The sequence below is a fragment of the Pristiophorus japonicus genome, chromosome 14, assembly GCF_044704955.1.
Source record: "Pristiophorus japonicus isolate sPriJap1 chromosome 14, sPriJap1.hap1, whole genome shotgun sequence".
Classification (NCBI taxonomy): Eukaryota; Metazoa; Chordata; class Chondrichthyes; family Pristiophoridae; genus Pristiophorus; species Pristiophorus japonicus.
This window is the reverse complement of record NC_091990.1, coordinates 45229894-45244476: the sequence shown is the minus strand read 5'-3', so window position 1 is coordinate 45244476 and position 14583 is coordinate 45229894. Positions and strand designations below refer to the sequence as shown.

The following is a 14583-nucleotide window of genomic DNA, read 5'->3' as shown; positions in this document are numbered from 1 at the left end:
ATGTCATATGAAACCCATGATGTGCTGCTAATGAGCTCCTAGCTATGTCTTGTCAGACAGTTATCACATTAGACTATTAATCTCTTCTGTTCATGTCAGTTCTAATCTCTTCTCAACAGTTCTAACCCAAATTCTGAGATTACATTTTCAGTATATATTTGTTCTGAGCAGTGGAATACTACACACCAACATCGCCTCTGTGTTCCAGAGCTGCAAACTTGAGAAATATTAACTAAAAATACTGTTCTCAATAAATCCAGGTGTCTGGCAGAGATATAGTATTAAGATCAAACTTCAGCAAGGAATCCACTGTTCAAAATTCATGAAATGAGCTTGAGAGCATCAAACTCTGATTGAATTTCTAGCTCAATGCACTCGTTGTGGGAAAAATGTTCACACGAACAATTGATCATAACTATTATTTTTTTTTATCGGTCAGCGCACTTGGGAGAAAAACTGCAGAGGTCGGAAGTTTGCATTCCACTGAATGCCACCTTGTTTACGATTCTTCTGATTACTTGGAAAAAATTGTACAAACAGTAGTTTATCTCATGACATTGTTTTGGTTCCAAGTTGAAACAAGCATAGTCACTTCCATATTAGTGATCATGATCTTTGGAGAAAAGTCAAAGAAATGTTCCCAGCAGTCACTAAGCCTTAGTTGATTATTAATAGTAATCCAGTAGCCAAGTATGAAGGAGAAGTTTATTTTAGATTGCCCTGGCTTAATTTGATTGAACAAGCAATCCAACTAAAGAAAGGGTGGCAGCAAGGGCAAAAAAATACTACGGGCTGGATTTTATGCTTTTATGTTTTTGGGGCAATAACAGTGGCAGGGCGGGAAAGTTAGCAGCAGAGAATAGTTTGCGCGTTAGTAATTAAGTTTGGGCATCCGGGCCCTATGTCATGGGGCACAGTGTTAAGGGAGGCATTGTGCAAGGATGGGAAACTCCTGAGCTAAAGAGCAGGCTGGGAGCACTTCAAGAGACGTCTTGGGAGGCGGCAGGGACTTAAAAAAACATAAACATTACCCATCCCATGCCACCACAACACAAATCGCTAAAATAATTGGAAAAAAAAACAATCACACTTACTTTAGGAGTCCATTACTTACCTCTCCACTGTCCTGATTTCCCAGGCGGTCATTGCGGAGCGCACCTCCAGGCGGACGGGTCGAGCAGGAGCTCAAACTCGCGCCGGTGTCACAACCAGGGACGTTGCACACCCGGTGCAGCTCTTCCGGGCGGTACTGCTCCGCGCCACCGTAAAACTGGACCCGAGAATCGCTGCAGGGCGCTGGAGGCTGACCGCCCGCTCAGATATCCTCATTGCCACCGCTCCAGGGCAAAACCCCGAGCGCAGAAGACCAGAAAATCCAGCCCAAAGTGTTCACTTCATGGGCCCAAACTTCCCCAGCTGCCTCGAGCGCTGTCGTTAAGCGCTGAAAATTTACCTTCCACTTTGGCCACTCCCTCGTCGTCCGGTTCCTGTGGCGTGGCGCTGCAGAGCCTGCAGGGGGTGGAGCTTTGACCATGCTTACTCAGCGCAGGGGGGCGGGGCTTGGGCCCAGCATCTCGTGGAGTGCTGGCAAGGGGACGCATGTCCATTTGAGCATGCACACTACGTTTCAGCGTGCGTGCGCACTGCAACAGGAAGCTTGGCAATCAGCCAATTAAAGGGAGAGCGTCCTCAGTGCCTCAGCATCATTGGCAATGGACCATATATAAAGGCACGGTGTGAAGTGATTTTTGTGTGGCTGAGGGAGTGGAAAGGAGTGCTGGATAGGTGGGAGAAAGGTGAGAACTGTGATTTTTGAACATTATCTGAGTGTGTCCAATACACGAATGAGGCAAGAGTATGCAACAAGAACAAAGAATTTCCTCCATGAGGAAATGGAGAAACTAGTCACTGTCATTGAGGAGAAATGGCTGGAGCTGGATATCAGTAAAAATGGTCTCAAAAGTGTCACGCAAGGAAATGAGAAGATGATGAAACCTAGTTGCAGAAGAATACTCCGCAGGGGTGAATACCGCAAGATCTGGAAGCCAGTGCAAAAAGAAATGACAGGACATTGGTCAAGTAGTGAGTGTAAGTAATATCTTCATCCTCAAATGGAATTTCAATTGAAAATGTGACCATCTGTATACGTCCCACCCATCAGAAGCGCATCATGTGTGAAAAGTTATATTTTCATCTTTGCAGAAGAAATTGGCCCAGAACAAAAGGGAAAGACTTAGAACAGGAGGAGGGCCACCAAATCTGCACCAACTGTCACCCCTTGAACAGAGGGTTGCTGCCTTGCTGAGTCGCACCGGCAGAAAAAAAATCAGCTCTGCACAAGCTGGACCCACACACGAGGATAAGTCATTAACATGCATCGTCTCCCTTCAAGTTAACCTGCTGACTGGCCTGCGACGCATCAGACTACTCATGCCACCCATCCTGCCCCCTCCTGTGCTGCTAAGTATTTGACTGTTCTGTTGTATTCTGCATAAGTAGAAGACGCTCCTCAACATCCTGAAGATTCACCAGAAGATCCAGCTGCGTGCGCTCCAGACCAAGGCGGTTGGGAGGAGGAGGGGTCCATGGAAATGTGTTCACGGGAGAATGCTGATCGCGATATGGTTCAGTCCAGAGTACAGGGCATCACACTGCCAGAAACCGCCATGAGCTCCTTGGTGTCATTCCATGATTTCACACTTTCCGAAGTTGCGGATCCCAGTGGCGGTGGTGAAATGCATGTTGGGACACCCAGTCCCCCACCGTCCCAGCCTGCGCCTCGCACTGGAGGGGTGCCACTAGGCAGACCCACGACGAGGGGAAGGAGAAGCCGACCAGTCTCTCCTGAGATGCAGCCTTCAGCAGATGTTAATCAGGTTCTGTCATTGGGTGAGGAGACCAATGCCCTTACAAGGTCATTTGTGGCGACAGTCAGTGGAGTGCGTGATGAGGTAGTGACACTGTCGGGAGAAATATCAGCACTGAGACAGGAACTGAGGGCAGGCATTTGAGGGATTGCAAACGATGGCAGATGCCATGAGGGAGCTAACTTCTGCAATAAGGGCACAAAGGCCGGATACTCAAATGCCACTCTCACTTCAATCCACACACCAGCCACCGGTGAGACCCAAGCCGGGCCCCCAACCACCCCCCCCCCCACCACCATCACTGACCCTATGAGGAAGTGCACTTTCTCCGAGATGTGGGTGAGGGATGGGTGCAGCCTTTCTTTGCTGTTGATGTTGTTGTCGTTGAAGTTCATTATAAAATATCCAATAAAAGATATTTTGCATTAAGCTGAATCATGTTCCATTAGGACTACACAACATTTAGGGACAACTGTAAAAAGTAAAAATCCCTCACCCCTACAGTCATGCATGTCTGCTGCCCCTAGCCCTGGTGGGAAGGCTAGCCGGTGCGTTCTGCAGTCGACAAGGTGGGACTGCTCTATTTTCAGTAGCTGATTTATCTTTCATTTATTTTTTGATGATGTTGTGCAGCTGTTGTGCTGAAGATGTTGTGATGTTGTTGTGAAGGTGTTTAGTGCTTTAGAATCCTCTAACTCACCTCCACCCCCCCCGCCCGCCTCCTATCTCTGGCTACCTGCGCTGATTTCTTAAATGTAGGTAAGGTTTTTCTGTGCCTACAAAAGTGGTCACATACACTGGCCTAAGTTAGTTTGGAGTATCTTTCAGCTGGCCAAATTTGCTTCTATGGCCAAAAGAGGCATAAGTGGCTGGTCACGTCCCCTTTGGGAGAGGAAAAAAACGAAACTAAAAAAAAAACCTAACTAACTGACTAACATTGAAGCAAATTAAATGGGGAAATTTGTGATTTTTAAGTTACTCCAAAAAAAGCTACTTACTCCAAAAAAAAACGGGGCAACTCCTGAGAAATTTGAGCCCCATACGTGTAATGCTTCTGAAACATGTGCTTGAGTATGCAAAATATGTTCAGGAGTCAAGTTCACCAGATCGTTTAGTGCATAAATTCGTTGCCTGGTGGAGTCCTTGAGCCAGAGAAATGAGGAAGGTCTTGGGTCCAGTTCTTTGTCTGAGCTGAGCGAGCCGTTCTGCCACTCGAGTGGTGATGTGGCACCACCGTTGGCCGCAGTGCAACTGGGGAAAAGGAGAGCAAAAATCAGCTCGTGTTCCTGATCACTTTCAGGAATTCTGTTTGGGAAGTACACATGTCTGAATGCTGGACGAGGATTAGACGAGCTTGGCTGTGATACCCATCGACCAGATGAAGAGCCTGATGGCACTCAACATCAAGGCACACATCTGAAGAGTGGGTGAAGTGCCAACATGGATGCAACCTTCGGGACAGAAAGGCGGTGGATAGAGGGAAAGAAGTATTGAGCCTGTACTGGTCAGATTATTTGCCTTTCATGATTAGTTTTTTAAGTAAACGAGGGAATTGATCTCTGCGCTGTGCCAGCAACCATAGCTTTGTAGCCAGATGCTACTGTTTAGTGAGGGTCAACTGGTTCCAAAGTTCAGAGGAAATTGCACATCTTCAAATTCAAAACAGGATTTATTAAGAAATACAATTTAATTTACAGTTTCAACAAGCTGATAACATGATCTATACAGTCTCTGAAGATTAATGTAATTGTTTGCCGTATTTAGTCATTAGTGTAGCAGCTTTATAAGGATCAACCCTACTCTTCCAGCTGGCAGTAAAGCTACCCACTGTTTTACTCCGATTTCTCTCGGCTTCACATGTAGCCGTCTCTCAGTAAAGCAGCACTTGCCAATTTTCTCTTTCAGATCACTCTTCAGCCAATATATTGCCAGATTTGTGTTGGCCTGGGCACTGTGCCTTTATTGTGATCTGAGGGGATCACCCTTGTACACTGCTACTAGCTACTACCAGTCATCTTCCTCCCTGTTCTTCCCAGACGCTGCAATTAGTTGGTCTAGTTACTGCGTGTTACTGTTTACCTTTGTCTTTATAGAGTAGTCTTCAATATTAGCAGAGTCATACATACAATTCACCTCCCAACTTCTTTGATACAAGATAGTTTCTAATAAATCCAATAGGGAAATAAGAAGAAATTTATTTATGCAGAGTGGTTAGAATGTGGAACTCTCTGCCACGGGAAGTGGTTGAGGCAAATCGCTTGGATGCTTTCAAAAGGAAACCAGACGAATACATGGGAGAAAAGAAAATAGAAAGATATGCTGAAAAGCTGAGATGAGGTGGATGGAATGGGAGGAGACTCGTGTGGAGTATGAAGACTAGCACAGACTAGTTGGGCCGAATGGCCTGTTTTTCTGCTGTGCATTCTATGTAACATCATTGTATTCATCCATATATCTCTCTCATATATATATATATATATATATAATATGAATTTCCATTCGTATAGCACCATTCATGACCTCAGTGCCCCAAGGTGCTTTGCAACCATTGGAGTACATTTGAAGTGTAGTCATTGTTGTAATGTAGAAAACGTGACAGCCAATTTGTGCACAGCAAGGTCCCACAAACAGCAACAAAATATACAACTTTTTTGTTTTAGTGATGATTGATTGAGAGATGAGGACTGGCCAGGACACCAGGAGAACTGCCCTACTCTTCTTTCAATAGTGTCGTGGGATCTTTTGCATCCGCCTGAGAGGTTTAATGTCTCATCTGAAAAATGACACCTCCGACAGTGCAGCACTCCCTGGATTATATGCTCAATCTCTGTGCTGCGTTATATTGATATTCTTCTTTGTTATGGATTTAGTGGTGTTATCTTAAAGACTTTTTATTTGAATGTATGGGAGTATGGGCAAAAATTCCATATTCCATCAGTACCAAATTTTACGGGCTAAAAATTTGTTTGTTAGCATCACCTGTTCATGCCCAAGAGGGATGCTAACGGGCCGCTAAGCGTGGGTCGCTAAGCGCTTGTTGCCCGAGCGCCGCGCTGTTGGTGCCTGCCACGAATTTCATTGGTGGTTTAGCGATGGCGCGATCAGTTAGCGCTGAGCACCCTAGCGCCACTCACTTGGTGACATCATGAGTGTGCAACGCTACGTTAGCGGCGCGATCCCGAAATTCACTCCTTTCGCCTGCCGTAGCACCTGGCGCTGTAAGAGCAGGCATCCCGTGGAAGCTCCTGGGGCGATATTATAAAGCCAGAGCAGATGGGTGTTCAGTGTAAAATTGTTTAACATTGCTGTGATTATGAGAGGTCTGACATACTGCTGCTGATGTTTCCAAAGCACCCTTTAACTTTCTCTCATTTATCGGGTGATCCAGCTGACATCCCCTTTCGGTGCTGGATGCTAGTTTCCTAGGGCCAGAACGTCATTATCCCTGCAGCACTACCACCCCATCGTGCCCTAAGAGTAGCGTGAAATATTTCCGAGTACTCCCTCCCCTCTTGGGGCGCTATTAGTGAATATCCCGTTTGGAGGCGGTAAACATCACATGGCGCTAAAATGAGCACATAGGTGGTGGCACCACCTCAAACCGGCTGTAATAAATTTGTAGCCCTGTGTGTTTTCAGTAGGTATAAATTTGAAATTGTTTTGGACCATCTGATGAAAGGTCATTGACCTGAACCGTTAACTCTGTTTCTCTCTCCTCAGATGCTGCCTGATATACTGAGTGTTTACAGCATTTCTCTGTTTCTATTTCAGATTTCCAGCAGCGCAATATTTTGCTTTTGCGAAGAATCTATTTGATTTCACTGTTTAGACTCTTGTCTCTTACGATTGAAAAGATCATAATTGACTCCAAGTGTGTCTTCACATTGGGATACAGAAATGTTTATGAAATCAGAGTTTCTGTTGTCCTTGTGACAGAAATCTGATACATCTTTAAAGAAAACAATTCTGCAACATTCTCAAGTTGGTGCGATTACTTTCCACTTTTCATAAACCACAATGGAATTACCATAATGTCACTGTTAAATTGAACATGTAGGATCTAAGCTCAGATAATAACTGAAACACCTCGGTTGTTAGACACTGTTAGCCGCAATTTCGGCAGACATGACTGGAGCGATGCGGCCGGGGTTGGTGGCATGTAGTAAGCCCGCTCCTGACTCAAGCCCACTCTCTGTCCCGAATCTTCCCATGATGGGGCTTATTAACCCTGCCCTGTGGACTTCCTAGCCAATTAAGAGGAAGCCAGTCTGACAACGTCATTTCGTGGTGCGTCATCAGCCGGTTTCCTTAAACCATACCGACAATGGTTTTGACAGTACTTCTGTCACTGTTCTGCAGCATTGAGGTGCTGCAAACACTGACGAGCACAGCACAGAGGTGAACGGCTGCACCCAGGCTCTCTCATCACTCCCTCCAGATGCTTATGGAGGAAATCACAACAAGCAGGGAGGTCCTCTTCCCTTGCATTGGGTGGAAGAGACCTCCCCAAGACACCAATGCAGGCAGGGATGTCGTCTGGAGGACCAGGCTGCAGCAGCACAAATCTTTCAATTATCTCAGTAGATACAAAACATTACTGGAAAGCCACACTCAATCTCATCCTGCTGTGCCACTCATCGCATCCCACATCCCCATCACTCTGCCTTCCCTACCCTACTCCTGCACCAACTTACCTTGCACCTCCACCCATCCCTCTATCTACATTATCAGTTCCCCATCACACTAGCCACCCCTCACACTCACCCTCATCCTTGCCAATCATACCAACTTACAAAACACAAGGGTAGGCACTTGGATCCTTTAGCCAATTTTCATGTATAGTTAATGTTGATGTGTTGTCAAACATTGAAATCTTTATTTTCAGCACTTTGTGTTCTTGGACAGATTTGTGTGCACCTTTTGGAAGTGACTTAGTGAGTTGTAGTGAATGGTGAGACATAAGAGTACCCCCACAATGGTAATGAGTGTGAAAGGAATGGGTTGGGCATTGTAGGGATGCTTTATGGAGCTGGTCTGGGTGGTTCCAACCTGGCACATCATGTGGCAGTCAGGGTGTACAGTATGAAGTCAAATAAATGTGGCCGTGGTGAGACCATCACTGGCCGGTTGGGTGCTGATGCTGCACAGGGCATCAGGTGATTGTGGAGAAGATTGGTGGTGATGCTGGTATGTTTAGTGATGGTGTTGGGGCTGATTGTGGTGGGATTTTAAGGACCAAGGTGAGATTTTTTTCAAGGGCATCGATGCTGCTGGAATAGATGGCAGGTGAGATTGAGATGTCAGAAGCGCCTGTCAATAGTTGAGAGAGGTTGCTTCAAGGAGGTGGCAGTGAATAAGGAGTTCACTGCAAACATTTCCAAACTGCATACAGCCCAAAAATCTCTTCCAAAACCGGAAGGCTTTAGTTTCTGACATTGGAAAGTGAACAGCTGTGAAATGGTAGCTTTTATACCACTTCAGCTGTCAACTAGTCAAAGCAATAGAGAGTCACTGAGAACCCGATTCCACTTGCCTGGTGTTTTCTCTGAGGCACGGCAAACTAATCAAACGTTTGGTAAAATTGTAAGTGCCTGCTTTTAAGCCTCTTAACAAACATTTAAATACTTTTTAATGATAATTACCTGTTTGGCCATTTGCTGTTGGGTCTGCTATCCAAAAGCAGATCTGACAGCTGAGAAACTCACATGGTGGCGGGTTTGTAGCGCGATTGCGACCTGCTGGCAGGGCTGGGAAGATTCTGGCTTCCGTGTGTTCTAAATAAAGACATTCTAGTACAAGGAAAATACAAGTAGGTGACAAAATATGAGTGTGCATTTTTTCCCCCAAGTAACAGCTTTTTAATTAATAGAGGCATTTTAGGTGACACAAGATTTGTATATGGCAGGATTCTTTTCAACTTTGACTTCAAAGTATTTTAGGCCATTTACATTTTTTTAAAGTTTTCTGATCCTTAGTTATTTCCTTCCTTATTTAAGCTACTCCCATTCCATATCATTTCAAGTTTATACAGTAGAAGTAACATGCTATTTAGTGGTGGAGCAGTTATCGACCATTGGTATTAGAATATGCATAAGAAGATTTTCTCTGTGATTTGGCCAATCTTTTAGACTTGCCTTTGAATAGCTTTGTTGCGATTATAAGATGATCGACCCCACCCACCCAATTCTACTTCGCGATACAGGTGCAGCGTCAAGAATCCGGACTCTGGACAGATCGGTGGTAGGGTCGTCAGGAGTCCATAAAATTTTCCGGAATCCAGACCTGACAATCCAACTGACCTTGGGGCCCCGTCGCTGCCCGACCTCAGGCCTCGCCCCACCGCCGCTGGCCTTACCTCGGGGCCTCCTCGCCAGCCCACCCGAACACCACCTCTGTCGTGCCCCACCAAACACCTCCTCAGTGGAGACCGCCCAAACACCATGGCAAGGCCGGTCCAACTGAACACCTCCTCGGCGGGGCCGGACGGCCCAAACAGCTCTGCGGCCTGAATTCCCCCCCCCCCCTTTGTGACGTTCCAAAATCCGGAAATACCCGAACCTGGGCTCGGGTGTTTCCAGATTCGTGACGTCCGATAACAAATCGAAAGCCCGGAATCTGGAACAGCCTCAGTCTGGAGGGTTCTGGATTTTAGGCGCTGCGCCTGTATGAATAGAGAAAACACCTCCTGGCAGCACTACCATTTATAAAGATGTAATAGTAAGCACTTTCAGTGGCTGTCTGACTTTATCCAGTCGGTAGGTGAGCCATTTGGACCAGCAAGGCTAGAGGAGGCTTTTGTCATTTGGTCTGTGCAGGAATTTGATCAGAGGCCCCAGAGATGAAAGGAAAGTGTTCCAAACCCATTGCTCCACACAGGACCTGATAATCTCGAATGTAGCAGGTTATGATCCTCATTTCACTTTGCTCAATCAAGCGATAACTCAGTCAGGTGAAAAATAAAGACAACAATATGCTTGAGTGAATTATCACTTTGCTGTTCAGTATGTGACAGAATATGTTTCCATGCTTGTGCAGTTAATTCCTCACCCTCTTTCCCAAGATTTCAAAATCACCCTTTTTTTTTAAAGACAACTTCAGATTACTATTCATGAACTCCAATGCAGATGTTAATGTATAAAAAAAAGCTCAGAGGTGTATGCTGAAAAATACAGAGCAAGGAAGAGTGCATATTCTTTTTACAGTTCAAGTGAAACTAAATATGAACAGATTTACATTAATCAAGTATTTTGTATTGATAGATGCTTCAATGAAGATGGAGCATTGCCATATGCTCTCAATTATACATCTTACTATATTGCTTACCACAGGGCACAGACGTATTTTGATGGAAGGTTGGAACCTGTTCCAAGACGTTGTGGCAATGTTTCTCTGCAGCTTGCCATTTCTATGTGTGTGAAAGATGGTTTGAATATCTGGCTTTTCAACTTGCTTTCTCCTTGTGATAATGAACCCACCACTGGTTCTTTGCCTTGATGGCTAAAGTTAATGTTGGTCCCTTAGAGGTTGACACTGGGGAATTAATAATGGAGAACAGGGAAATGGCAGAGACGTTGAACAAATATTTTGTATCTGTTTTCACGGTAGAAGACACTAACAACATCCCAATAGTGGATAATCAAGGGGCTATAGGGAGAGAGGAATATAATCACTATCACAAATGAAGTAGTACTTAGTAAAATAATGGGACTAAACGTGGACAAGTCCCCTGGATCTGATGGCTTAAATCCTAGGGTCTTAGGGCCCAAGTTTCGAGCCGCGCTTAGAACGGCGCAGTCCCGACCTGGACGCTCATTTTTCGCGCCACAAAGTGCGCCTAAAAAAAACTTCCAGGTTCTCCAGCTCCCTGCAGGTCGTTTGCAGCTCGGCGCAGCACAGCACGAGCTATAGGGGGCGGAGCCAGGTCGATGCGCTGAAAACAGTGCCGGGACCTCTGCACATGCGCGCTACAGTGGGTGCGCATGTGCAGTAGCTCCAGTCGCCCAAAACTGTGTGGGAGGGGCCGAAGCACGCAGCCCCTAGCCCTGGCCGAATGGCCTCACTGGGGCTGAGTGAATAAGGCTCCTCCCACGGCCAGCTCCTGCTTCCTCCCGACCCGACTCCCGCTCCCCCTCCCGGCCCCTGGACCGGACCCGACACCACCCGACTCCCGCTTCCCCACCCCCCCTGCCCCCCAGGACTGGACCCGACCCGACCCTCCTGGACTGGACTCGACTCCCGCTTCCCACCCCCCCCCAGCCCCTGGACCGGACCCGACCCCGACACCGACACCGACCCGACTCCCGCTTCCCCCGCCCCCGGACCCGACCTGACCCGACCCCATGGACTGGACCCGACCCGACAAAGTGAAACTGTTCTAACTGACTAGAACTGGAGCAAACTAAATGGCGAGAATTCCGATTTCTAAGATACTCCGTTCTACACCAGTTGTTCCTAAAAATCAGGAGCAAATCATGGCGAAACTTGGGGCCATAAAAGAAGTGGCTGCAAAGATAGTGGATGTAATCTTCCAAAATTCCCTGGATTCTGGGGCGGTTCCAGTGGATTGAAAAACCACAAATGAAATGCCCCTATTTAAAAAAGGAGGCAGACAAAAAGTAGGAAACTATATACCAGTTAGCCTAACATCTGTCGTTGGGAAAATGCTGGTGTCCATTATTAACAAAGCAGTAGCAGGACATTTGGAAAAGCATGATTCAATCAAGCAGAGTCAGCATGGTTTTATGAAAGGGAAATCATGTTTGCCAAATTTGCCGGAGTTCTTTGAGGATGTAACAAACAGGATGGATAAAGGAGAACCAGTGTCTGTGGTGCATTTGGACTTCAATAAGGTGCCACATAAAAGGTTATTACACAAGATGAAAGTTCACTAGGTTGGGGGTGATATATTAGCATGGATAGAGGATTGGCTGGCTAACAAAAAACAGAGTCAGGAGAAATGGGTCATTTTCCTGTTGGCAAACAGTAACTAGAGGGGTGCCACAGGGATCGGTGCTATTTATAATCTATTTTAATGATTTGGATGAAGGGATCGAGTGTAATGTAGCCAAGTTTGCTGATGACACAAAGATGGGTGGGAAAGCAAGTTGTGAGGAGGACACACAAAATCTGCTAAGGGATACAGGCAGGCTAAGTGAGTGGGCAAAAATTTGGCAGCTGGAGTATAATGTGGAAAAATGTGAGGTTATCCACTTTGGCAGAAAAAATAAAAAAGCAAATTATTATTTAAATGGAGAAAAATTACAAAATTCTGCAGTGCAGAGGGACCTGAGGTCCTTGTGCATGAAACACAAAAAGTTAGTATGCAGGTACAGCAAGTAATCAGGAAGACAAATGGAATGTTGGCCTTTATTGCAAGGGGGATGGAGTATTAAAGCAGAGAAGTCCTGCTACAACTGTATAGGGTATTGGTAGAAACATAGAAAATAGCTGCAGGAGTAAGCCATTCGGCCCTTCGAGCCTGCACCACCATTCAATAAGATCATGGGTGATCTTTCACCTCAGTACCCCTTTCATGCTTTCTCTCCATACCCCAGGCCACACCTCGAGTACTGTGTGCAGTTTTGGTCTCCTTATTTAAGGAGGAATATACTTTCATTGGAGGCAGTTCAAAGAAGGTTCATTTGGTTGATTCTTGAGATGAAGGGGTTGACTTACGAAGAAAGGTTGAGCAGGTTGGGCCTGTACTCATTGAAGTTCTGAAGAATGAGAAGTGATCTTATTGAGAAATATAAGATAATGACTGGGCTTGACAAGGTAGATGCAGAGAAGATGTTTCCACTCATGGGGGAATCTAGAACTTGTGGGATTTCTGAGCGATAAGGAGTCCGAGGTTATGGGGAGCGAGCAGGGAAGTGGAGCTCAGCCCATGATCAGATCAGCCATGATCTGACTGAATGACGGAGCAGGCTCGAGCAGCCAAATCGCCTCCGCCTCTCCTATTTCTTATGTTCTTATTGTTTACATTGGAAACTCGCTGTCTGAGCACACATTCCTTTCCAACCCTTTGGCTCAGTGTATTGAAACCATCATGCAATTCCTATTACTTCCATTATAATAGTCCGGCAGCTATGGTTATAGATTATTGGCCAAGGGACAATTGTTGTTTAATGAATAAGTCTCTGTGCACTTTCATGGTGTAAACATGGAATAATGGATTCATTGGGTTGGGGGATGTCAAATGAGAAAGGTATCTATTTTGGTCAAGTGCTAAAAAGCAAAATTAATACTGGAGCATGGACAACTTTCTATTCATAAAATATAATAATTGCGAAGAAAATCTGTTAGTAAATTGCAAATATAAGCTGATAACTTGCAAACAACAATATATATTTGGTGCAAATGTGTTTGTTTTGCGAAATGATTTAACCTCTTAAAATGCTGTAATAATTTAAATGCATCTCAAGCTCTTAAATTAAGTGGTTTGTATTACTTCCGAGCTAATTTTTTTTAGTTTCCTTGTGTCATCAGTTTAACATTGGAATTAGTGTTTTATTATTTATAAATCATCTCATCATCACAGGTGTCCCTCGAAATCGAGGAAGACTTGCTTCCACTAAAAGTGAGTTCTTAGGTGACTGAACAGTCCAATGCAGGAATTACAGTCTCCGTCACAGATGGGACAGACAGTCATTGAAGGAAAGGGTAGTCTGCTGTGCCGCATGCTCCTTCCGGTGCCTGCGCTTGCTTTCTGCATGCTTTCGGCGACAAGATTTTATAATATTTTATAACTATTCGAATGGTGGCATTGTGTTATTTGGTTTAGAAAGCCAAGTCCTCATTAAGATGCTGCAGTTTATTCGAGTACCAACATAGAGATTTGTTTTTGATCTTCCGATCCCTAATTCTGCGAGGTTGCGGACTTGAGTTGCGCTATCTTTAGTAGGTGGAAAGTCGAGCCCTAGCATTACCCGTCTTGGTTCCTGCACACCTCCGAGCAGCTGCTTCTGAGCACTATTGGCAGAAGCCATTGGGTAGAATGCCTACCACTCGTTCAAGCACAATTGGTGTAGAACAAAGAGAGACTAAGTTGGATTGGGAATAAAGTTTAAACAACAAATTCTTCCATTTCAATTCCTGTATTATTCTTTCCACTGACTTTGGTTTCCCCTTCAATCATTGTATTGAATCTTGGCCAATCTGTTTTTCGTAGGTTTGGCCATCTAACTTAACAATTTTTGATCTATTTAAATAATTTATAATGCGATACAGAGAATGTATGTACTTAGTTTTATCACTGAGTAGAACCCCATTTTATATACAATTATATCTTGCTGTTGAAGCAGATAATTTAAGATAAGTGGTGGAACATTTAATGTTTCCAATATCAAAATTATATAAATTTGTGTTTCAGGTCAGAACTGTGGTGATACATTACTTGGTCCAAATGGAACTATAGATAGCCCAGGATTTCCATATGGGTATCCAAATTATGCCAACTGCTCCTGGACTATCATCACTGAAGAACGGAATAGAATACAATTGGCATTTCAATCATTTGCCTTGGAGGAAGACTTTGATGTATTATCAGTTTATGATGGTCAGCCACACAAAGAAAACTTAAGGACAAGGTACTACGTTCGCAAATCAATGCTACATTTTTTAATTTAAAAAAAAAAATCTCTTTTTTGATGTAAATGCTTTTCGAAATCATCCGCAAACCTGTTGGTGCAAGAGAATTTGTTTTTGTTTAGAAAAT

General features: G+C 44.8%; 1 protein-coding gene across 1 annotated transcript in view; it reads left to right on the top strand.

Moving 5' to 3' along the window:
• Positions 1-14583, top strand: part of LOC139279594 (CUB and sushi domain-containing protein 2-like) — a 914549-nt gene that overhangs the window by 238455 nt on the left and 661511 nt on the right. Inside the window, exon 2 of the mRNA XM_070898714.1 lies at positions 14239-14455. Within this exon, the coding sequence (XP_070754815.1) occupies positions 14239-14455 (217 nt within the window). The remainder of the gene's footprint in view (positions 1-14238; positions 14456-14583) is intronic.